The sequence below is a fragment of the Protopterus annectens genome, chromosome 15.part0, assembly GCF_019279795.1.
Source record: "Protopterus annectens isolate FY-2018-M chromosome 15.part0, PAN1.0, whole genome shotgun sequence".
In the NCBI taxonomy this organism is placed as follows: Eukaryota; Metazoa; Chordata; order Ceratodontiformes; family Protopteridae; genus Protopterus; species Protopterus annectens.
This window is the reverse complement of record NC_056749.1, coordinates 478,112,779-478,140,167: the sequence shown is the minus strand read 5'-3', so window position 1 is coordinate 478,140,167 and position 27,389 is coordinate 478,112,779. Positions and strand designations below refer to the sequence as shown.

The 27,389-nt window shown below is 38.1% G+C and overlaps 1 protein-coding gene across 3 annotated transcripts in view; it reads right to left on the bottom strand.

Annotated features, from left to right (window-relative positions):
* COL4A6 (collagen type IV alpha 6 chain) overlaps positions 1–27,389 on the bottom strand; it is a 4,024,271-nt gene that overhangs the window by 738,008 nt on the left and 3,258,874 nt on the right. For all 3 annotated transcript variants that reach the window (XM_044057202.1, XM_044057203.1, XM_044057204.1), the window contains one exon: positions 24,727–24,843. In XM_044057202.1, the coding sequence (XP_043913137.1) occupies positions 24,727–24,843 (117 nt within the window). The remainder of the gene's footprint in view (positions 1–24,726; positions 24,844–27,389) is intronic.

Here is a 27,389-nt window from a genome sequence, read left to right as displayed (position 1 = left end):
TTCATCTACAAATAAAGTTGTTTGCTAGCAGCAATATCTTCATTAGTTACAGATCTCTTTAATGTGGAATTATTTAGATGACTTTTACTTCTACAGAAATTTTGCATCTTTACTGATACTGGTGGATTGTAGAAGTTTGAGTAGACTTTTATGATGGAAATGTTCTGAACTGGGCAGTTTTGTCATTATTGGTGCATGCATTGTGTTTCATTCTTTACTGGAAAAATGTTCAAAACAGTAAATTTAAAACGCCCTCTAACAACTATACTATATTATACAAGGAATATAATTTAATACAATCAAGGCAGGTGTATCAAAGAACACATGTATGTTTCATGTGCAAGGAGCCTATGATTTGAAAATAGCCCAGAGTTAATCTTTATCTGCCACTGGACAGATATATTTTCTTTGAATGTGGGTTTCAATGTTGTTTCAATGAATGTGAGTTTCAAGGGCAGAGAAGTTTTAATGATAAGTCTATTTTCATTGTGAGACTGCATTGCTTTGTTTAGCAGATGTCTATTAGTGTTTGTGCTGTAAAATGTAAAATAAAACTTAAATAAAATCCAAATCATCGTAGAAGTAAAGCAGTGTGCACATTACAGTGTTTATGGTAAATGGAGTGAAATGGCCAAGTAAATGGGACATTAGAATGGCTGCAGGAGTGGGGGGCCCATTCGACCATGATGCTGTGAGGTGGGGAAGGATGGCAAACTCAAAGACAGCTCCGGCTGAACTATACCTGTCAACTGTCCAGATTTTCACAGAATGAATAGACTTTTGCTTCTTATTTTTGGTTTGTTCCTCATAAAATTTGTGTTTTTCTGGCAAATCACTTACGAATGAAGTCACTAAATAATGACACATCGAGTTTCAGAAAAATGCATGCTAAAGCAAGACCTGTTATTCTATTAACTGTCTAAGTTTATACAAGAGCAATTTTTAGTACTGTCTGTATGTTCCCTCAATATATTTTGCCTTGCCCAGATTTCCTGCATTAAGAGGTTGAGAGGTATGCACAAATAAATCGCTTTATAGAATTAGGTATATCTAACCCTCTCAACTGTTCCAGACTTTGGCTCAAAATGTTGCTGTCCCCCTAATAATCTCTCCGCAAAATGGCAATTTTGGAAGAAAATGTGGAGGGTTTACAATTAATAATTGTAATGATCATAGTTATAGATTATTTTCATTTCAGAAATGCATGTAGATTCTCTTATTTTGTCAGCTGCTCAACTTAACATTACTAATATTTAAAATGTGTCCCTTCTTTGACAGGTTCCCAGCTGTATTGTGTGACTATTTTTATTTTATACATCACATTTTTGTCTGTTTTTTATAAAATTGTGGTTTTCTGGCAAATTAGTGGCAAATCATTAAAGACTGAAGCTAGAAAATAATGACAGACATCGAGTTTCAGATTTCATACCCCTTCAGAAAATTCATACTAATGCAAGACCTACATTCGGTTATCTTTAAGTTTATAAGAGCAATATTTTAAAATTGTCCTTATTTTTGGGGCTTTGTCCCACTTCTATTTATGGCTTTGTTCAGATTTCTTGACCTGAGGTTGAGAGGTATGACAAATGTGTCAGGGCCATCATTGTCAGCCAGAAAGATTTCAAATTGTGATATACTTGTTGCACCCCACTCCCCATGTAGTGACTTGGGATGTGTCCAAGCAAGGCAGGAGCAGTTATGCAGTGTAACTGTGCAAGATATCCCCCATCCAATGTAGACACAAGTACTACAGTGGCTTTTCATCTGTCCTTGATTTTGCAGGATGTTCTGATTTTTCTCTCACATTTTTGTACTGTTGATTTATGCTTCTTATTATTCAGAAAATGCATGTTGCTGCAGTACCTCTTGCTCTGTGTTTAAGCAGCAATGCTTTAATGACCATGAGGTAAGCTTGTCTGAGATTGTAAGATGCAAGTAAGCTTTAAGTATACTGTTAAAGAATTATTACCAACATTGAAAGCCTTTTTGTTGTTGCCATGCAGAGAATATTTACATAACTAGATAACTTATAAGCCTTAGGTATTGAAATGCATATGACAGTATTTGCAATAAAGGACAGGATTACAGTATTTTCAGAAGCTCATTGCATTTGCTGGAGACTTGCAGTAATCTTTGCAGGCTTTACCTGTAAACTAAACAGAATGCCAATCTATCATGCGTGGTCCATAACCTGTGCAGTAATCCTTTAAGCAATTTATCTTGAGCTTGTTTCTTGTTTGCTGCTCATTTTTTACTTTGATCATGTTTCCCCATGAAACAAGTAGATAGTTGTTGTCAGGCAGCAGGTCTTTTTTGGATAAGAAACATTTTTACAAGTTTTTTACAAGTGGGGGTATCACAGAGATTGCTACTTTCAGCATGTTACTTGGTACTTTTATACAGCTGAATATAAATTATAATTAAAACTGCAGTGCAAGGGAGAAGTGGTTTGAGCCGAGTGCTGCTTGTTTTTTTATACTTGATTTTGACTGGCATCCCAGTAATGTGTTTAAAGAGTAATTTACTTTTTCATGCCACAACCTTTTTGCTTCTATCTAGATATTAAGTAAGCTGTCATATAGCCAATGCACTGAATTTTTTTTCTTCTTCTACACTTCATTTTGTCTTGATTGGACTCTCACAGTGACGGTTTGGCACTCAGAGCAGCGTATTTAATTAAAGTCCCAGTTTTTGAGGTTTTTGAGCCTAGCTCCACCCCTTTCTAATTGATTACACCCCTTCTTGTTGGCCCAACCCATTCAACTGTCTCCTGCAGCCCCCCTTTGGTTTTAAGTCATATTCATTTGCAAACAGTATACTATACATTGCATAGAATCGTCCACACAGTCATTGTCACAGTTAAACATTACACAGCTCATGCAAATCCTTCTCTCAAATCTCATTCTTCTTCCAAAACATTATTCTGCATGCATTGCTCCCACAATTCCCGTTTTTGTTTACATAATTTCCTCCTACCCTTTTCTAAAGATCCCACTTCCAGTTCTTTTATCTCTGTTTCTATATTCACTACTTTTAGTATGTTCATTGTCTTCATTTTTTTATTTCCTTATATGCATTGTTAACAAATGAATTTTGCAACCTGATTGTTTGTTTGATTTTTGACTGTTTCTCTCTCTGTAATATTATAATTTTGGAAATGTCTGTATTTTGTATAATGATGGAGCTTTTCTCCCGCTGAAAAAGGACATTGTATCCAGTCGGATTTTTTCCCGGTTAACAAATGTAAAATAAAATAAATAAATAAATAATAAATTTAGTATGGTTATTCATTTTCCAAATCTTGGTCAATATCTGGTTATTTTAGGAGTTTTTTTATGTACTTGCCACTATATTTGTGGGCTTTTCAATTTCATTTTCTTTTCTTCTGGTAATTTTCATTATATTCCTTCTTTTTTGGCATTTTCAGTTGTCTGATTCTCATCTAATTGTGGTTTGATTTGCATTCCTACTTTTTGAAGCTTTTGCTAAACTAAATAAAAATGTCAACTTAGTCTTTTCCTTTTCATGCTTTAGAAGATTTACTATGTTTGAATCTGATGAGGTCAGCAAACATGCATGCAGTCCCACAACCAAAGACCTACACATGAAGTCAATTCTGAGGATGACCTTACCTCCTTCAGACTGAGGGATATATAATCATGGTATGCACTGTGTTTTATATGTAATTTGATAAGTATGAAGCACCAATCTTCTGTGATGGTGCTCTGGTGTTGAAAATGGAGTGAGAAGTTGACATGACCATTCTGACCGAGAAAGCAGGAGGTGGTTCCAAACATCAACAAACTAAAGACCATTCAGCTGTGTGGAAGAAGTGATATTTTATTTTGAAGAATGGGAGCCACTCTCTTGGCTCTTCCATTTCTTACTATAGATAATGATGTTGGAAAGGAACTCTTCACTGAAATAATAACTAGAAGTATTCAGCTGACAAAAGACCTAGAGGGACGATGCACCAATTAGAGTTGTACCTAAGCTGCATCTTGAAGAGATTAATTGAAATTAATGAAGAGTTACAGAGTACATTCACTTCCTGATTCAAACTGCCAGTAGCCGGTCTTTATTACTCACTCTCTTGACTAGTCAGAAAGAGTATTTGAGATGCTGGTCCTCCACGGTGCCAAAGTGATTTTTTTGTTGTATCCCATATCCTGATATTTATTATCAGTCACTAGATAGATGCATACCAAAATATGCATTGGTTGGTTCCAGCAATCATTTCTTTGGCGCATTCTGTCTATGAGATCACAATCAGTGAAGGATCAGCGTGTTATATGGGTGTATGCCAACATTACATGATCCACAGTACTATTGTTATTTGCATGGGTCTTACCTCTTTGTACAGTTTCCCACAGAATCTAGTGAGTGCATCTACCTTCTTATGTTTGCTTTGCACACTAAAGAAATCAACAGACATCTAAGTAAACAACTTCTGTCCCTTTACTTTCCACTCACTAGCTTTCCTCTGTACACTTCTTTTTTTAATCCAATTCTGCAAGAACCTAATATGTTTTCATCATTTTAGCTCTCCAGTCTTCATTCTCAAAGGCCTCTTAGAAAACTCAAATAGTCCATACCTTCTCTCTCAAGGAGGACTACAGCTGTTATACCTAAGGTGAATTTGTGAATACCTAACCAATCATCCAGATCTCACATGAAGGAAGACAGATTATCACACTGGATACTTTGCACACTGAGATAGTCTATTCCAGAGGTGGAGGAGGTACTATATAGTGAACCACTCTCTCCACCATGTTATATTCATCTGCTGGTGAAGATTTTAATCCCTAAATCTAGTACATGGGGAGCTATTTAATTTGTGGAAAATCAAGAGCTCCAGGACCACTGGGTCCATACTGGCATGGAAACAGAGGACTAGATTGTCCCTACCCCAGGAGTATATAAAATACTGAATAAAAGGAAAGTACTTCCAGTTTTTTCTTCTAGTTTGTTAAGCCAGTGATTTAATAGTCATGAACCTCTCTTTTTTTTTGTTTGTTTTTTTAAGCTTGTTATGTCTAGTGAGGTATATCCCAAAGAGGGTGTTGTATTCAATAAACTGTCTAATCAATATGTAATATAAGGGGACAATGACCTTTTTAGCTCTGGATGATATTCTTTTGTCAATTAGCTAAGCAAAAGGATTTTCTAACTACTGACATCACAAAATGATCAAAGGAGAGGGAATTATCAGCCAAAGTTCCGATGTCCCAATAAGATTCTCATTTTGATGTGTGGGTATTGCCTAAGATGCATGTGAGGAAAGAGGGTTTGTCTACTAGATGTGACAATATTGTACCTTTTAGCATTTGAGACATCTGTGCATAACAGGTATTTATAAGTGTAAATTCTTGCTGAGGGTTTGGTTATCAGACCCAGTACTCAGTTCTATGAAACACCAGTGGTCATCTTCACATTATCTGATGAGGTAACTGTCCCCTGCACCATGAGGGTTCTGTCCTTTAGCCAATTTGCTATCCATCTTACCACAAAGGGATCATTTTGTAATGAATTACTCTTACTAACTAAATTGATAACTGCTCCTGTTTAATGTGATTTGAAATTCAATGTGTTTAGCTTGTGGGTGGCTGGAAATCTGTCTGGAGGTTATATGGTCCCTAAAAATATGGAAGTAGCACAACAGTTGCCATTGGGTCTGAAGGCATGGTAAGTACAAAACCCATGAATGAAGGGAATGCTTCCAAACATTTAAACCAAGTCTCAGTAATTACAAAGCTATGGATGTGCTCCAAATGTAAGATCGTCAAGGTTGGGCAGTTTATTTTTGATATTTGTAGCATTGAGCAAACATACTCTTTTAGATTTTCTAAGTTAGTTATTTTCACATATCACTATCTGGTTTCTGCCAAAAAAGCACTGTGGGGGTAGCAAACGCTTTCACCAGTATGTGGAAGACATGGAATGGCACCATTTGCAAGGCAAGTAGACCAGTTAAATATCCTGTCCAATGCTGACACATACTGGAGACCCCTAAAGTGACACCAACTATTTAGCCCGTTGTTGAAGCCAACTCACTTCTCTTTGTACCTAGACATCTTTCTTGGAGAAAGAAAGATTCCACTCAGGGACAGAGGTTTGCATGAAAAGTTTAGACACATCTCTCTTCATATCTCTCAGGGTTTTGCATCTCAAATTGTTCACCACCATCACCACACTGTACTCATATTTGTTAGGTAAAAGGCTCTTGAGGTCCCCTGAGATATCAGAAACCATGGCCCTTGAAAGACAGCTCACCATCACCCTGCTTTTTTTAGACTAGTGACTGGAAATTCAACCGCTAAAACACGTTTATTTGTAGAGTGGTTTGGCATATTGGATTTGAGAAGACTTAGCTCTTGGTGATTCTTTGTTGCATGTGAATCAGAAGGTGATGTAGTGGTGTAATTTGATTAAAATTACTTTTCATGAGCATGGGAAGCTTTGGCAAGGATTTTTAAAGCATCAGAGTAATGCGTTTTGATGTGAGTTGTACAATTGGTGGATATGTATCTTGTGAACATTCTATGTATTTTTATAAGAGTAAGACCTCCATGTTTGTTAGTATCTGAATATCTCACAAAAATAATGCCTTGTGTTAAGTACAAGTTCATGATCTGTGATTGTAAGGCAGTTACAATACTAACTGTGGATTTCAAGTGCTATGAGGTTGGCAACAGAAGGGAAACAAGCAGGCTGACCTTTCCTTTTAGATCAGACATTTGGAGAATTCATTAGAATTACACAAATTACTAAATATAGTTTAATGAGATATTTATCAGACAATACTATGGAGGAATGTAACTGTGCAGAGTTCCTCTGCAGTTCATACCATACTTCCTAATTACTTTCTCAAGTTATCTTTCAGCCTTATGTCTTCACTCTTGCTTTGCCTTTTATGTCCTCTCTGAACCATACTATTCTCTCACTATGTGACACACGGTAGAACAGATTGCATCATGACCTCTCTGAAGCACATCTTACCAACATACGTGTTGAGAAGGCTTGGGACCAAGATTGGACTGAGGTCCTTTGTCTTCTTGGGAACCAAAAAGAACTCTGAATAGAAGTCTGACCCTATCTGGTCTGCTGGTACCTCTTGGATTGGTGTTTTTTAGAATAACGTGTACCTCTCTTAGGGACACTTTTGCCTGATTGAGTGGAACATCCATCAGGCACTCAGTTGTTTGGGGTGGTGTTAGAGGTACCCCTGGTTGTGTGGATCCCCTCTATCTCTGGGCCCAGCATCTATTAAAATGGCCTCCTCTGCCATAGCTGCCCTTATCAGAAGGTGAATTAAATTATTGATGTTTCAAGCTCCTAAACCAGAGAAATAGAAAAGGTTACTTTTGTTTTTCTGAATATGATCTTTGTGATGCTTTCAGCTTGTCTCTGATGGCAGACAAAGCCTTAGCATCATGTTCACATTTCTGCATTCTCTCTTCAACTGAAGGATCAAAAAAGGATGATCTGTCAAATGGGGCATTAGCAAAGGATGCCTTAAAGTTTTCTGCAAAGTCACAAAGGTGCAGCCATCTGTAATGTCTCATTTTAGCTGCTTTAACATCTCCATCCATAGCATTGTGTATAAGATGAATGGCGACATTAGTAATGTTGGACACAGTACTTAACATAGTCTCTACTTGATTACCAACATCCATTAAAGAAGAGTTCTAGGGTTTGCTGAGCTAAATCTGTCTGGAACCTATTCATGTGAGTGGCATACTTCTAGACCCATACGGCAAAAGTGCCTAAAACACAAGCACACTTCCCCAGTCTGGCCACTGCCCTAGACTCTTTATTAGGTGAGTGGATGGAAGCAGAGCTTTACCTCACAATTGTCTGGTTCCTGCCATGACCTCCTGACTGGAAGGTCAATAAGCTTGTCAGCTGGAGGAACCATACAAGATGTAGATGGATGTTAAGCCATAAGCCTCAAAGAGAACAGTCTTGTCCTGAGAGGGGATTGAAGAGCCAAGCACCCCTCTTTTGAATGAACTCTAGGATATTACCAAAACAGGCACTCTCTGGAGGGGAATGTGGGGAATCCCCTCTATCCTCAGAGTCAGAATATGTGGCAGAAGACTCTGAAGAAGAATCTAGGTGTTTCCTCGTGCACACCATCTTTTTTTAGAATGTCAGGTGATGAGTTGTCCGACTCCTCCGAGGACTTAGTCTACCACTGGGCTGAAGAGATGAGACTAGTAGCTGAACTCTGACCAAATGACACCTGATGAGAAGGAGTCACAACAGGTAGAGAGCCCTGGGGTGAAACTGAATTTGAGGGAAACTGTGATACAATTCCAGCTGGGGAACCAATCATCCTCCCTAGCACATAAACAGCCAAACCAATCTCGATCAGATACAAGCAGCCTGGTCAGGTGGTAAGATCTGACCCTCCTATTGGAGAAAAGAGCCCTAAACTAAAAGTAGGTTCTGGACTTCCAAGGTTGGATGGCGCTGATGCAGAGATTGAAACCAATTGGTTGATGACTGAAGACCTTGGCAACAACACTGGCTCAGTGGATGGATCTGGACTAAAGTTATCAAGTTGGCTTCTCACTCCTAAGACTGTCTCGAATTGGAAACCCAAACTGAAAGAGTTGGATCTGTAAAACTCGAAATTGAAAAAGTAGGGAGGATCAGCAATGAAGAGAGAGGTCTCTCCAAAAGTGTTCAATCTGAGAACACCGCAGCAGAAGGTCAGACTGATGAAGAAAAAAGGATGAGATAAAGTGGGTGCAAGTGATATCCTTAGGAGCTGCATTAGAGAGAATGATTCTCATCTCTATCTGTATCTTGAGGAACTTCTGCATCAGGAGGCCCAAGTCTTCTTCAGAAGTACTCCTATAAGAACAGAAGGATTTGTTTGACAGAGCTGTGGGTTGTCTGGAAGTAGGGTGCTGCTCATACCTGAACCCAGCAGATTCTTTAACAGGTGATTCTTGGAAAACAATTGGATCCAAGGGAATTGGGTCTAGAGGTGAGGAAACCTAATCGACAAGAAATACAAACTAGACTAGAAACAGTACACACAGAAGAAGTTCCCTAAGGGAAAAGGTAGAAATGAGAAAGAAAGGGGCTCTAAAACACACAGCACAGACAAAATGAGCTGTAAATATGGAGTCTAATGCTAACTATGAAGAATTATCAACTATATTTGTTAAAGTAAAGAAAAGAGATGAAGCACTTAGCAGCACCTGGCAAACACTTTTGGCTGTGAAGACAGCAAATGAGATCTGAGGTAGTTAGGGGGACAGGTGCAATATGCGATTTTTTTTTTTACTCAAAGAAATTTTTATTAACATTTTTTCCATATCATCAAATAGATTGAACCATAAATAGAGAAACAAAAAATAATATAACATAATCAACTAGTCAACTATTTACAAAAGAAACCATATACAGTTGCCTAAGTATACAATCTATAACATCATGTTTCCATATACAATATGCAATTTGTATTAAGATACTGTCCTGACTTATCAGTTCAATTTGTTTTGTCCAATATTTCGTCCACTTTCTGCCAATAAGTGAAGTATGATGTCTTATCAGTTCTTTCTTTATGGTTGCTACTTCCATTCAAGACACAAAGACTGTGATTTTCTTTAAATCTTGAAAAGTTGGTGGTGCTTTATTTTTCCAGTAAGGTGTTATGGCTTTACATGGAATGGCAAGCAATATCCACAGTAAAGGATATTTTTACTTTTGGGACACGTTGTGGTCTGGGTACATTAAACAATAATGACTTGGTTAACTGAAAAGTATCATAATCTGCTTCTGTGTGTGTTTTACATCTCCAACAATCAATATGTTTCTTATATATTAGTTCTAATCTATGAGGGGTTAGAAAGGATCTATGTAGGAATTTCCATTCATATAGTTTTCACTGAACTGACCTGATAGTAAGGCTTGGTGATAAAAGGATCATTTCTTTTTTCATTTTTATCAGGGTCCTTTTGATTAACTTAATTATAATAATTCCAGTAGCTATTATTGGTATAGTTCTTTGTTTCTTTAAGTGTCTTATGAATTTTGGATAGATATTCTTGTCCTTTATAAGTATTATTTATTGAAAGTATCACAAGATCTATGAACTTAGAAATATTACTTTTAAAAGTTAGTGTCATCAATTCTAGCTTATTTGTGATGTGCTGTCTTATTTGTTGTATTAGTAGCCACAATTTATCATCCAGCTCAAATTTCCTTTTGATTGCAATTCTTAAAAGACTCAAGCTGGAGCACTGAAATTGCTTGTTCACTCTTTGTCAGAGCAGGTTTCACTTTAGAACCAAAAATTGTGGTACCAACAAAGAGAGTGTTTTAGAAGGATACCTTCAAGCAGTCTGCAAAATTGCAAAGGTATATCCAGGCATGACAGTGAGTAGCAATACAGGTTACTGCAGCATGCGCTGTGCCATCCACAGCAGCAGATATGAGGTGCATGGAGATATTGAATATCGACCGCATTGTGGACAGCTGAGTTTTGCAAAAAAACAGTGTAGGTTGAGTGGCCACCAGCTTAGATGATTCAGAAACCAAATCTATTTGAAGCCTTGTTAAATGTGCCATGTAATAAAGTGCAAGCAGAGCAAATTTGGCAAGTGCACTACAATATGAACTTGCACCTCACCTAAGTGTCAAGTTTAATCATAGCCTCACCTCAGGTTTCGTGCCCACTGAGTGGCGCACAGCTACAGATATCCCAATCCAGAAGGGGGGATCCACCTTGGATCCCGGAAACTACCGTCCCATCAGTATGACAAGCCTTATCTGCAAGGCCATGGAGCGTATTATCATGGAACTTATAAACAAAGACATTGGCAACCTTCAAACACTGGACCCCACCCAGTTTGGGTTTGTGAAGGGCTGATCTTGTCTCCTGAACCTGATTGACTTCTTTGAATCAGTCTCCAGAGCCATGGACAAGGGTAAGGTGGTCCACACAGCCTATCTAGACCTTGCCAAGGCCTTTGACACCATCCCCCACTCTGGAATCATAGATAAACTTACTAAGTTGGGCATTAATCCCTATGTCACCCAATGGGTTGCTAAATGGCTTACTGATAAAACCCACACTGTAAAAGTAGCCGACTCCAAATCCAGCTCCAGACAAGTGACAAGTGGAGTACCTCAGGGTTCAGTCCTGGGGCCGCTCTTGTTTGGCATCTACTTCTCTGAAGTACAGGTCAACACTAAGGGACTCTGGCTAACAAAGTCTGCAGATGACTGCAAACTGGGAGCCATTATTGAATCCCCAAATGATGTGGATACTCTACAAAAGGGCCTTACAGAAACAGATGCTTGGTGCCAGAGCCATGGGCTCAAGCTCAATGCCAAGAAATGTATTGTTATCCCCTTTGGGAAAAAACATGTATCCATGAATTACCATATAGGTGGCAGTACACTAAACACAGAAAGTGTGATAAGAGACTTAGGGACACAGGTGGACAGTGATCTCACCTTCGATAACCACATCGCCACAACAGTCAGGAAATCCTTCTATGTGGCACACCTCATCACGAAGGGCTTTTCATCCAGAAAAAAGGAGGTCATTATCCCACTGTACTCATCCCTCATTAGACCCATTATAGAATACAACACCCCATTTGGTATGCACCTCTCAAGACATCTGCAACAACTGGAAAGGCCTCAGAAATACCTCACTAAAAGAATCACAGACCTAAAGCAGATGCCCTACGCTGACCGCCTTAAAAAACTCCAGCTATACTCTGTCGCATATCGTCTACTCAGAGGCGATCTCTGCTTAACATACAAGGCCATGTCAAACCCAGAGCTGTTGGACATGCTACACTTAAAGAAATCCCAATCCCTCAGAGCTACACGCTCCAGGGATCTAAACCTTGTCATCACAATAAACAAAACATGCTAGAGGGATAGGTTCCTGACCCAGAGACTCCCCAGACTCTGGAATAGATTGCCCATACATGTCAAGCAGAGTGCCTCTTTGGACCTCTTCAAGAGGAACCTTGACGATTGGATGGGAGAAAGGAAATTCACCCCAAGGATGACGTCAGTCGCCCTGCTAGACAGGGGTCCAGGAAAGTAAATAATGTGGGAAGAAATAGCCAGGGAATTGTTATGGCTAGGCTTGTATAGGCCCTAGAGCTGATAGCCTAGTACCAACCTATGAACCAACATGGTCCAAAGCCTTTGTCTCCCCATTTGGGGAATGGATTGAAGTGTTTTCTTCTGATATTTCTTTTGTAGTGTCTGTAGCATAAGTGCTCTTGCCAACTTGGTCCAAAGCCCTAGGCTCCCTGTTTGGGGGATGGATCAAAGTGTTTTCTTCTCATATCTCTTTTTTAGTGGCTGCTGCAATGACAATTGCAACCACAGGGAGAACTTTACTCCAAAAAGATACATCCTAGGAAAAGGACTAAAACTTTAACAGGTTTACATGGTATCAATTCCACCACTTCTGGTTCTCTCTCCAAGCTCTCCTGGATACCAAGCCTACAAGGACATCTGGGGGAGGGACTACCCAGGAAGAGGATGGGCCTGCACCAAAGGTGTTGAGGAAGATTAACTATACTGGAGATGGGGCTTCAGAGGTCCAACCCCCCCCCCCCACTTTGTCTCATAAAATCCAACAAGTCACCAAAAGAGGTGTCCTCATGACACTGACTTGAGGAATCCCTCTCCTTCATTAAGGTCTGAATCCTCAATGATAGATTTCCCCTGGGGACTCTAATTGCTTTCTCTTGCATTTACTCTTCTTAGGAGCCTCATGGAAAGCATGTGGGGGACAAAGAAGCAACTGGGGAGTCCATAATCCAGGGCTGTTCAAGGCTTGATGGCACATGCTATCCTGAGACCAACTCATGAGAAACTCTGGCTTGCAGGGAAATAGTACATGCATCTGACAATGGAGCTGAAGAACCCTTCTCTGAATGAGATGAAATCCTCTCTGTAATACTGAATGCCACTGTTGAAGCCAGACAGCTATCTGGGGATGCCTTTTGATACAAAAACCCAAGAGAAGCCCCTGTACCAGGCACCAACACTGAAAGTGGAGCCAAGCTATCTAAAATAGAGGCATTAAGAAGCAGACATGGTTCCAAAACCTCTGAGATTAATCTAAATCCTGGCCCTCTGCCCTGATACCATGGTGCCAGAAAGCACTAAGACTCCAAGACACTGGATGACTAGTTCAAGGAATGAGTTGTAGTCAACGGCAACCAGGTTGTTGGCACCGACTCATTAGTACTGAGGATGTTTATCAGAAATAAGGACACAGGTGCCAGGAAAGGGCCCAGTGGAGGATGGAGATAGATGGAACCAAAACGATGAGGCCTTTGACCCCCTGAGAGGAGGGAGGAGGGATAATTTCTAGGTCCATTTGAGCCTTCAAAAAGGTTCTCATGAGTTAGTCAAGATCCATGTTCTTAACTCAAACTAATAAACCAACAGGTCATGACACGGTGTGGAGCCAGTAGACAGCTTGAACACAGTTTCCATAGATAAATGAACCACACCAGTTTAAAATGTTCAACCAATGTTTATTTCAGAAACACTTAAAAACAGGTCAAGTGCTTTCATCCCTCTATTTTGGGGACTTCATCAGAACCAACTGAAACATACCAAACCCTCATTAAATACAGCCCAAGTCTACCACCATTTGACCAACTGAGAACCAATTTTCATTCATGAAATTCTACTGAATTGTTTCTTAAAGGAGCATTATGCCATTTAAGTCTCTAAGTACTTCCAGTCTTATTTCTGAAGTTGTATTATCATGAATTACTTTTTTGAATAATTAAAAACTTATTTTACTGGTGATTATTATGTACCATTTGAAGTACTATTCAAAAATAAATATGTTTCTATCATTTCTTGAAAATAAATAAATAAAAATATAATAAATTAGTTTAAAAATACCATTAAATGAAATTAAAATCAGTGAATTGGGATGTTCTGTAAAATTCTTCTACTCAGCCCACCTTTTGTAAAATGCTTTCCCCCTTGTACAGACATGTCTAACTATATCATGTTCTTTTCTTAGGTCTTCAATAAACTACAGTTGTTGTGTTCTTAGTTTAAGGATTGGAAGTATAGATAAATTCCCATTAAGCCCTGGTGAAACTGTGGCATTGAGTTTGAGTTGCCAAAATAACTCTCTCTTTTCTAAATCTAACTCCTAACATCCACCCTCTGGGTTTCTTGGCATGATAGTTACAATACCAAATTTAAACTATGCAAACCCTTGACAATTCTGGGAATGCTTGCACAATGTGTTACTGCTATTACACCTGGACATGGCATACAAGTGCTCATATATCCGTTTCTTTAGTTGACCCTCAGTTTTACCTATATAAAAAAAATCACATCACTGACATACAGCTATATAATCCTTCTTATGATCTCATCAGCAAAGCATAGGTGGACTGTTTGGCTATACTTTAGAAGTGCAAGGTCTTTAAACCCAGTTGATGTCCGTAACAATTAATATGTCAACAAAATATCCCAATTAACATCCAAACCAGAGAGTAAAAAGTTCACACAGACAAACCAATTAGTAAAAATTGCAAGAAAAAACTAGCCAAGCTAAAGTTTTCACTGTGCGATACCTTAAACTTCCTATGATTGAAACCCATGGGATATATGTAAATAAACCCTTAAGGATCATGTGTTTCAGCTATATAGCTTTTGAATGTCCATGACTAGGTTGTTCTCATAGTTTTTAGTAATTGGTTCATCTGTGTAACCTTTTTACTCTTTGGTTTGGATGTTAGTTGGGATATTTTGCAGACACTCTAACTGTTATGGGCATCAACTGGGTTTAAAGACAATGTGCTTTTAAAGTATAGCCAAATAGTCCACTTATGCTGTACTGACAAGCTCATAAGAAGGCCAAAACATGCATATCAACAGCTAGAGGGGTTTGATTTCATTGGAGTGACAGCATCCATAAAGACTTAAACAGAAAAAGTAAAAGATCATGGACATTCAGAAGTCATAGACTTAAAACACTTGATCTCCTTAAGGGGTCATTTGCATATATCCCATGGGGCTCTTTTACAGGAGGTTTAAGGTATCAAACAGTGAAAACTCAAGCTTAGCTGGGTTTTTCTTGTAGTGTTTACTAGGTTTGTCTGTGTGACTTTTTTACTCTTGGGGTTGGATATCTATCAAATCTAACAACACCTTTGACATTTTTTTAGTTATTAAACACATAAACACTTTATAATCATTGTTTAAAATTGAAATGGGCATATATGAAACTGGGTCTGGTGGCTCCTTACCATCTTTAGGTATTGCAACACCACAGATTTCTTCCATGACATTCGTGCTTCCCAACCTTTTAAAATACTGTTAAACAAAATGTTTCAGATCTTTATCATTTTCTTCTTCCTAACTTCCAAACTTTGACAGGAATGCCATCTGGTCCTGGAGACTTTCCTGCAGTTTGATTATACATCATTGTTTTTATCTCATCTCCTCCCATCTTAATTGTTAATGTTGAGCCTCATCTACCTCTAAAATTCGCATACTTAAGTCTTCCATACATACTTCCATTTATGCTTTTCCTAGATTTCTACATTTCTCTGGTTTAACTCCCCAATAACTTTCACTACCCATTACTTAAATTCCTCTCTTTTTAACAGGAAGGTGGGGAACCACTAGTGTCTCATTTTTACTTCATTATCCTATATTTTTTACCTTAGCTGTTACTGATGCATGATCTGAAACAGTTATTGGACGTGTGTCAAAGCCTTCAATTAAATGCACATATTTCTGTGAAATATAATTTCTGTCTAGCCTAGCTCAATTATTGCACCTTGGGGAATGATATATACATTCTCTCTGAGTTCCTGCTACTGAATTCACAACTTCCATACCAAATATTTTCATACATTTATTCAGAAATCTACCCTATTTTCTTATATTTCCTTAGTAGGTCCCCCAGCTACATCCTCATTGTTGTAAATCAAGTTCCAGTCCCTACCTATAAATAACATTCGCTGCAGAAAGCCGATTATTTCTCCCAAAGTTTCTTAAGCTCCATAACAGCAGTTCTAGGTGGAATGTAAATACATACCAACATAATCCTCCTCCTTTGAAAGTAACCCCATACTACTACAAATCTGCCATTATTATCTTTTTCCTCTTCTATCACTATTGGAGCTCCTCTAACAATTTGTTTAAGTACTCACAATTTTCTTTGTTCCTGCTATTCTGCCTGATATCTATTCAGAAATCTTTTCTTTACAAAACTGACATGCTCACTTCTTTCCAATGTGTCCCTAGTACTATTGCTGCTTCACTCTGCATTTCTGAATATAATTCATTACTGTTACCTTTTTTGTCTATTCCTGTGAGAGGCCACTTATATTCCAAAACAATATGAAAAGTGTGGCTTTATGAAGTTATTATTCTCATCTATTATATATGACAGTTTTTTAAATGTCTATTTACAGCTGAGGCCACTTATACTCCAAAACAATATGAAAAGTGTGGCTTTATGAAGTTATTATTCTCATCTATTATACATGACAGCTTTTTAAATGTCTATTTACAGCATTTGTGTACATGAACACACTGTTTGGTAGGTTGCCCCTTTATACAGTTGTTTCTTGTCATCTCTATTTAAACCTTTTTTACATTTTACTAGACATTTTGTTTTAGTGAATAACATAACAAAAAATCCCACAAAACACCCCATAACCTATTAACTTAAAACAAACACACAATACTATGTACATCTTCAAATAATGAAGTTTAACCCTCAAGATACGAACTGTCCCAAATCAACAGCTGTATTCACAGGCATTACCTAACCTAAAATTAATGTTATCCATTATAAGGCACATTAATTGTTGTTTGTTCTTGTCTTTCTTTTATTCCCCTCCCAATATGAAAAACAAAGTGTGTGCTGTCCTGCTTTTCTTCTCTTTTTACATAGTAATGTCTATATTTCTTAACACTCACAAAAGAAAAAAATACCTTTTTACTTTACTATCTTTATCACATGTAACAATCACTGAAACTACTTTAATAAATAGCATGCAATTTATATCATGAAATGTTTTATACAAACACTGTTAAGAACAAAAAATGTTTTACTTAATTTTTTTCCTTTTAAATATCCTTCCAAACACTAATTACATAAAGTCAGGTATATGCCTTTTAGCCCATCCACAAGTATAACAAAGTCAACAAAAGTCCAATATTTCCCAGCTACATTTTCTTGTAAAGTCATATTTCACAAATGTGATCGATGCTTTGCATTTTCACATTTCTTCACTATTTCAGTGATAATAATTTTAGCATTGTTGGTCTTCTTCCTTTTCATCTCCATCTCCCAATGCCAAGGGACTCTCAATTCTTCTATTCAACTAGTATTTTTTCTGTCTCTGAAGTATTTTCCTTTGGAACATTGGAAAAGGTTTCATTGGCAAGTATTTCTTTAAGCTTTATTAACAGAAGAATGAGAAGTGGAATCCCCTTCAGTTTTACGGATCACTTTTTCCTTGGGCAAACTTGTGTACTTCCTCTTTAACCAGTTCTGTATTAAAAAAAAAAAACAACTTTGATCCTCCAGGAAAAATGTTCTGAAGACAGATGGGCACAGCAGCTTGACTCTCACACCTACTTCTTGCCATTCCCTGACTGACCCTCTACTGCCTCCAATTTTTATACATTGCCCTTCTGCCACAGTTTTCAACTCTTTCTTCTGGTATGACTGCATCTTTACTGCTACAGGTCATATCTGCTTTTGCCTGGCCAGGTTGATGTGCCCTTTCAGATAACAAATCCTGCTATGGAATACCACTCCAGTTACTTATTTGATTTTTCATAAAATTAATATAATCCTTTTCTTCTAGTTTTTCTGGTATGGCAGAAAATCACAGACTTTCGTGCATGCTCTGTCATCTAACACTACCATTTTTTGAAAGAACTTTTCTTACTCAGTCTCTTACTCAGCTTTTTTTTATTTTAACCTCCAATTATGCACTTTTATCAGTTCTTCTGAATATTTTCTGAAAGCTTCTTCCATTTTTTCTAGCCTTTTGATATTTGAGTTGATATACTCCTTCTATGGTTCATTAATTTTAATCAGCTCTGAGCCCATTTGATTTATTTTTTCCACTAAATTACTGAAAGTCATGTCTTGTACCAACGCTGGAGTTTGAACTACTTTTTGTTCAACAGTTGCAGGATTCTTCCCAGACAGAGACTCATCTTTAACTTTTCTAGTTGATTTTCTTTCATGCTATCTAAATGTCTTCTTTGCTGGAATCCAGGCAGTGTACTTACTAGCCAGTAACTAAATGTTATGAACACTGGCAGAATTACTGCCCCTTATCTATCAGTTTCTTTTTTTACATTGGGAGAGCTTAAATTAAACTGTTGAACAGTGTGTGCCCATTTTGGAAAGCCTGCCCTTTCCAAGTTTTGGTAATACTGATATAGTTGTCATCTTCCCTGCAGGAAATTCCCCTCTTTGCAAACCAAGTTTGTTAACTATAGGAACCTCACAGAAAAAAATTCCCATACTATCTTTAATTATTTCTAATGGTAAACAACCTGAACTCAGTGTTTTCCCTTTGTCCAGTTCTTGTAAATGTGTTCGATCCTCTGTGGGGAGGTTTCTCTAAACAGCTCTCATATGTGGTTTTCATTGAGGAATGGAAGGTTAAGTGTAGTGAAAAACCTACCTACCATTCTCTGACAAGATGGATATTCACAATAATGCCATATAAAGCCCTAAAGAAAGAAGGAAACAAACACTTCCAATACCTCTGACGGGGAGTTTACAAATTAACCTAACAATGAGGTCTATAGGTTTGGTGACTACCCTAGTAGCCTTGAGGTTCCTCAGGCTTAAAGTCAAATATTCTTTACAGAAGGGGGGCACGAAATGACTTTAATTTGAATTCCTGTTTGTTCTGAACTATTTTAAAATCCATGGACTTGATACTTTTATTTTGAACAGAGGCTATCAAATCCTTATCTATCGACTCTTTGCTGAACACTGCCCTGCACTGTACTTCCAGCAGTTCTTGCTATAATTATCTCAGTTTTACATGCTGACGTTTTACCCTTGTACCTGTGAACATCTTCAAAGCATGGGCTAAATTTTCATTAAGATGTTCCCAGAATTCTGCCGTATGAGCCTAACTTCTGTTTTTATTAAATGTAAATTCTAGGTTAAGAGACTGGATTGTCTGTAAAACTGCTTACAGTGACAAAAGGTATAATTTAAATTTCTACTGTCTCTTATAGGTTCATAGGCAAGGTTAACTACTATTGGAGCCATTTTAAGGCTAGCCAATGTCCCTTTTGGTGCTTGAATTAACCTATCTTAGTTGGATAGAGATTGGCCTTAGCCATCCCATGGTCAATAATTACATATTACCCCTAATGAGAACAACTGGGATCATTCCACCGATAAGTTGAGGGGACACACTCTTGGGATAAAGCATTTAGAATCTGCCCCTGTCCATTAGAAGTGCAGGGTGAAATCCTGAGGCAAATGTCTGTTTCCCATCCATAGATCCAAGTTGTGCTTGAATATGGACAGGGCTGAGTTTTATTGTTGAGCCTCATATACCTCTAACCTTGGCATACTTAAGTCTTCCATAAATATTTCCATTTTTGCTTTTCCTTGACTTCCACATTTCTCAGCTTTAAACAAATTTTCATAAAATTTCCAAAATATCTCCCAATACCTCTACACCAGGGGTGGGCAAACTTTTAGATTCGTGGGCCACATTGAGTTCTAACATTTGACAAAGGGGCCGGAACAGGAGCAGATAGATGGCATGCTTTGAAAACATCACCTCATTGGGGGAAAAATACACATCTTGGGATATGGAGAAAACATGTGCTTTAATTTCCAATGAAAATGAAGAAAAGCATTACAATAAAATCTCATCTGGAAGAGAAGGATTCCAAGACCATTTTACCTCAGGTAACATTGCATGAGCATCTACAGTACACAATGGCTCCCTAAAACTTATATATTCAAGTGCCTGCTTACATATTAATCCCTTGTGAACCAAACAGAACACAGTAATAACTGCTTCTTCTTACCTACTTAATAGTGTACTTTTAGGAGAGCTTAAATTAATAAGCTAGTAAATCATTTTACACGCAGATACATTTTTTGTCAGTGAAACTGGACATCTATTTAACTTCAGCAGGTTTTGAACAGTGATGCTGCAATCTATATACACACACACACACACACACACACACACACACACACACACACACACAGAATCTTGTCAGCTTTCATAATTCACTTTCTCTCTCCAATCACTCACACACACATACACTCTTCACCTTTCAAACCTGCATTCAATCACTTTCTCTCTCTGATCGCTCACACACACACACACACACACACACACACACACACACACACACACACACACTTCACCTTTCAAACCTGCATTCACTCACTTTATCTCTCCAATCACTCACACACACACACTCTTCACAATTCAAACCTGCATTCACTCACTTTCTCTCTCCGATCGCTCACACACACACACACACTTCACCTTTCAAACCTGCATTCATTCACTTTCTCTCTCCGATCGCTCACGCTCACACACACACACACACACACACACACTTCACCTTTCAAACCTGCATTCACTCACTTTCTCTCTCCAATCGTTCACACACACACACTCTTCACAATTCAAACCTGCATTCACTCACTTTCTCTCTGATCGCTCACACACACACACACACGCTTCACCTTTCAAACCTGCATTCACTCACTTTCTCTCTCCGATCATTCACACACACACACACACACACACACACACACACACACACACACACACACACACACACACTTCCTTTCAAACCTGCATTCAGTGATTCACTCACTTTCTCTTTCCTATCGTGACACACACACACACACACACACACACACACACACACACACACACACACACACACACACACACACACTCTCTCTCTCACCCTGAGTAGTGCTTGGCGTCTTCTGTTCAATCCATCCTCATGTTGCTGCTGCTGCCATTAATCCTGGGCCCGGCTCCATTTCAGGGCTCGCTGTATCCCCCAGCCTGCTAACGCCATTAATCCCAGCTCCGTGAGCTCGCTATATCCCTGGCCCCTTTGCTGCTGCCATGAATAAGTTTCAGGGCTCGCTGAGTCAGCCTCTTCTGTTCCACATGTTGCATTCCCGCTGACTGTTACGCCAGCCAGCCGGAATGATGATGCGAGCTCCTTGAGCTCAATTCGGACAGGCTGGTAGCCTGACGGTGCTGGCGCCATCAAAATTTAAAAAGAAAAGAAAAATCGGAAATGAAGGGGTGCCAAGTTTGGCGGGCCGAATCAAAACGTTTAACGGGCCGCATGTGGCCCCCGGGCCATAGTTTGCCCATGCCTGCTCTACACGATCTTGGGTTATTTTTCTTGTTATTAGCTCCACATGTTTAGCAACAACCCTTTCTACTGTTCTGTTGTTGCTTAAGTCATTCTGCTACAAATGTTTGTGCTGTGGAGGGATTCTGTTCCAGAGCAGTGGTATCCTCTGTGAGACATACCTGTATCTCTAAACAATTCTTTTCTGTTAATATTGCAGAAGAGTTTAGATCCCTAAACCAAGTATTTCTGATTCAATTTGACTTGCTGATGTGCAATAATTCCATTAGTATTGGATCGAGGATACCTTGCATGCCAGACTGTCTGGCATACAAGGCAACCCAGACACAGTCTGTAGGGTACCAAGTATAGTAATGGGGCTTTGATTTGGAACATGAATGATGTATTATTTAGGTCTTATATCTGTTTAGTATGGTATCTCTGTGGGCATTCCAGTTGTCATGTGTGTCTGGACAGATACATGCCAAAGGCAGCATTATACTCAATACTGGTCTCATAATATCTAAATAAAATGGGACAATGGCAACACTAGATTGAGATACAATCCCTTTTTTTATAAGATGTGCAATACAGACGACAATGGACACATGTTGGTTGAATGATAGGTCACTTGTCCACATATGTTCCCAAATCCTGAGCAAGTGGGTCAACTCTTAGGGACATATTGTCAATGTGGTAGTTCCCTGGGGTATATGACTTACTAAAGAATACAATAATGCATTTTTTGGCATTTAATTTTAGTCAGAATTTTAGCACCAGTTATTTACTTTGGACAAACCTTCCTGAAGGATAGCTATGTCATTTAGATATTCAGTGACTGCTCTTTGCTTATAGCTATCTGAAAACTTAGTTAAACAAAATTCTTTGATATTGGCTTTACTTCCTAAAAGTAGATGCTAAACACGAGAAGTCCCATCACAGAACTCTGAGGGAATCCACTGGTGACTGGTCTCTTTGTGGAGGTAACTTCCTCTAATTTGATTTCCTGTATTCTATCTATGAGCCAGCTGGTAATCCAATGAGTGACATGGTTTATTTAGCTTTTCTACTATGCCCCAGTGGGGGGTTGTGTCAAATGCTTTGGCCAGGTTGCAGTATGTGGTGTGTACCATTTTGCCTTCATTCACTGGTTTAGTATAATTTTCAAAAAATCAACCAGGCTGAGTAAGCATGACCAGCCTTGTTCAGTTCAAAGTGAGATGGGTCTAGTGTTTGGACATTCCCTATATATATATATATATATATATATATATATATATATATATATATATATAAATTGATTAGTTTCATAATAAATCTTTCCATGGCTTTATCTATGTGGCTGGTCAGACTTATAGGTCTGTAATTGCCTGGGCTTGTGGAAGGTTCTCCTTATGCAGGGGAATAACTGTAGCTGTTCTCCATTCACTAGGTACAAAACCTGTATGAAAGCTAAGAAAAAACAGTGTATCCAGGGATATTGTTAGGACGTATCAATGCAGCATTTTTAGCATCTGATAGCATTTTTAGGACTTGGTGTTCTGTGGTAGCTAGAGGTCTTCTGTGTATCAGGGTTGGTGGTGAATCTTACAAAAAGAGGTGTGTGGTCAGAGATTATTAATGAACACTAGTCAGGATGAGTAACTTTGTGAATGTGTTCCATAGAGACAAGTATTTTAGCAACAGTAGAGAAAGAGCCAAATATATACAACATGCGTGTGTATAGGTGATTAGGAAGCCCCCATAAAACACAGATGTCTGATTTTCCCAGCATCCTAAAGTGACTGCTTGAGGATTTACCCAAAACAGCCAACTGGTAGAGATGAGGGCCATAGCTGGCCTCATTGAAGCCAAAGATCATATTCTAATCTCTTTCCCAAAACACCAAGACCTCCTGAAAATATACCCACTCTCTGATGATTGTCACTGTTGAAGTGATACCCGGACCCCATGTGCAAAAACAATCGGAAAAGGGGTTGAGGATGGATGGACGGATTTCTGTGAGTACCAGGGGGAGGTAAATGGAGACAAAACTGAAAAGTTTCTACCATAAATAACTTTTAACACTAGAAAACCTATTTTTGAATCCCTCATTTGGGACCACATCCCAAACGAAATATGCCAGGCAACAACAATCAGGGTGCCACTTCTCCTACTACCATGGTACAATGAAACTCTGCCTGCTAAACATTTCTCTAAGATTTTGATATGCTCAAGTTTAGTTTGGTGATTTTCCTGCAGAAACAAAACATGCAGCTATTTCCTTAAATAGATTGACACACTGGAACATTTTTTTTTTTGGATTAGAAAAGCCTTTAACTTTCCAGGGTATTACAGAAAAATTACCCACTTTACTTGCAGATAAATAGAAAAAAAAGGGGGAAGTAAAGGTTGGGGTTATGCATGCTACATGCTGGACTTTGCCTGTCTTCCAGCATTTGGAATTACAAGGCATTTAGAGTAAAATCACACCTGTGCACATTCATCAACGAAAGATGCTCCATAAAAGTGAGTACACTGTATAGTGGAAACACACCTGCCTCTTAACCAAATGGATTGAAACAATATAAGTATGTCTTAGCCACTGTAGAAACTGCAGAACTGTTTCCAATACATAACTATTTACAAAAACAGTGAATCTGCTCCCAAGGAGGGTGTCTGCCACCCCTAATAGGAGAGTGAGACAATGCTGAACATCCTTGAGTCATTCAGGGTGACTGCAAGGTAGAATAAAAATCACTTGCCTCTCTGCCAGCAGATTCTTAAAGCTAGTGTCCCACAACTCCCATCCCATACCCATTATTCAGTCAACTGTTATTAATCCAGCACTTTCACTCCTTGATAAAACAACCATTGTTGAACAAATGGAAAATATTTTAGTTTAAGAAAGTTTTTACATCGTATACAGATCGCAATAGATTAGTAAATTGAGGAGACTTCTTAAAGTTATATGAGGTCAAACAGGTGAAATTAGACATGCAACCATGAATTTTAATAATTGTTTAGCCATTGCTATGTCATATTATTATGTGTTTAATTTGATTTTTTTACATATGACTCCTAAATATTACATGCTTGGATAAACTTCTCAAAAACTTGCATGATATCCACCACTTCTTGGCTCATCACATAAACATCTATATAGCATACTACCTGGATGTTGTTCTAAACTGTGCATACTTCCCAAGCAAGTAAAATACTCAGCCTTTGAATTCATGCTTTGCATCATCAGCCTGGATGATCATATGATGCTTTACTGTACATTCTGTCATATTGTGTTACTTTAAAGGAATACTGCTATATTTAAAACAAAAATATTAAAAGAATAAAACAACATACCTCGTTCTCCAGTGAAACCAGGTTGTCCACTAGGGCCAGCAACTCCCTTCTCACCCTTCATGGCAAGAGAAATCACAGTGGGAACAATTCCAGGAGGTCCCTGTTCACCTCGTTGACCTTAAAGAATGAATAGGAAGAAAAAGAAAAATACTAAAATCATTAATTCAGACATTATTTCAAAACTATTAATAATTATATGCTGCACATATATAATAAGTGTATGTGTCTGTACAGCTCTGCTAGAACTGAGATATAAGTTAAAAGGAGATCAATGATGTTTTCTGATTTCATTTAAAGGCGGATGCTACTAGGTCTTTGCTTCATAAATATCAGTTATGGTGCATATCTTAAACATAATGTGAATTTATTTCATGATAAAAATGTTCTTTTTAAAAATAAATGAAGGAATCCCACAAGTAAATGAGTGTTTGCATAAGAAATCAACCATAGCTGTTTGAACTTAAAATTAGTTTAATGCACTCCCAAAAATAATAATCAACCAAGTTAAGGTGATTCAGTCAAACATGCAATCTTTATATACAATTTATGCTGGTATATGTAATTAAAATAAGATATGCTATTTTTTTTTAAATATTACCACTGATCAATTGTGGGTTCAAACCTTAACTGACAAAGTAGTGGCAAAGCAGCATTATACCTTTAAGACACAAGGAACTCAGATCATGCATTTCTAGCTATCTAATTATTAATACTTTATATACTAACCTCAAGATTACAGGAAACCAGTGCACTCTGCAGAACATGGGAGTAATGTGCAAATAATGGTTAGTAACTATGACTAGTCAAAATGCAGCATTTTGCATGCTTGAAGGCATCTGAGGTCTCAGATATCTAACCCAAGCTAAACAGCCTTGTAGCAATCTAACAGCAATAAGACAAAAGTGTACTATACAGTAGCAAGGGGCTTAGCTGATAACAGATGCTTAATTCAAGCAATGTTCCCCAAATGATACAACGGATGTTTTATAGCAGTCATCCTTTTGTCCTTTAGTCATGGATAATTATCAAGGATCACAGTCAGACTATACATTACAGACTAAGATGTAAGTCTATTCCCCCATAAACTTTAATGGATACAGAAAAAAGCCATGAAAGCATTAAGATTGCACGAATGGTCATAGACTCAGTTTTCCTAGATGAGGGATTAGATGTCTACTCTTCATCCATCTGAGGATGACATCCAGACTTCCTTCTAGTGATGCATGAACTAACACATATTCTAGACAGACTATGTGAAACTAAACATTTGTCCTATGAATAACATACTCAAGCAAAAGCATATGCACTATGAACAACAAGGACTAAGAAAGAAGTCCTGTGGAAAGTCAAAATTTAGAAAGTGCAACTCAAAGGTACATTAATTGTGGATACATTTCCTTTTTGCCCAGAGAAATACTGTTCAAGGTCTGAAGAAGAAAAGCCACAGTGGACCTCAATAAGATACTATAATCACAGATCCTGAATACTGCTAACACATCAAAAATGAGCAATGCATAATAACAGTAATGGCGTCTTGCTATGATGAAGGCCGAGACGTCGTGGTCTGGGCCTAAGCAGGGGAGGCAGTAAGAGTGGAAATCCTTATGAGGTATTTGTTTCCCACAAGTTAAACAATTATTAACTTTATCTGACATCGGCTAAGGCAAGAAAGAGTCCCCAGCTTTGAAGTCTTTTAGCTGAATTACAGGAGCTGCACCACAGAAAGACTGGGAAGATGGCCTGAAGTCGGGAAACTGCCTGAGGCAGGACAACCCATATGTGATGACTGCAGATGCACCCTTGAAGGACATCTTAAAAAAGATTCAAACTACCTTACTAATAAACGGAAACTAAGAGACAAAATAGTAACTCTTCAGAGGGATTTCCAAGATGGCTCCAGCTTTGGTACAAGAGATGGCTTCCACTAATTTAGAGAAAAAAAAAATCAAATGTGCTCAGAGCTGATTAAAATAAATGAATCAAACACTGAAAGAGTATACAAACTCAAGGAACAAAGGTATGGAAAAATGGAAGAAACTTTAAGCTGCTATTCACATGAACTGATAAAAATAAAAAAAAAAATCACAGGCCTAAATGAAGAAAAGGCTGACTGAGTATGAAACTGCTCAGAAAAAGTTGTTTCATAAATGGTAAAGTTAGAGGATGGAGCATGACAATAAAATATATACTACAGAAACTTGAATGAACAGACTGTATTAAGTTTATGAAAGCTCAACTAAGTGGCTGCACTAGTAGTCCACAACAGGATTTGTTAATTAAAAGGGCACATCATGTGGATGCTCCAAACTTGGCCAAAAGAAAGCAGTCAAGAACTATATTAGTAAAGATGCAATCATAACAACAGAAAGAGCTGATCTTGACAAAACTGGCAGAAGAGAAAAGTATTAAAAATTGGAAACAGTAGAGTATTCATGGAAAATGATTTTTTACTGTACACACGGCAGAAGAGAAGCAAATTCATCCCAGCAATCAGGGAATGTAGGGAGACAGACATGAGATTCAAGTTGCTGTATCCAGAAGTCTTCAGAAGTTTTTTTTTTCCTGGAGGATTAAAGTCATGTTTGATGGAGAACACACTATGGAGGAAATGCAAAAGTTTGTCCAATAAAAAGTGAGCCATGAAACAGAAGGGAACACTGCTT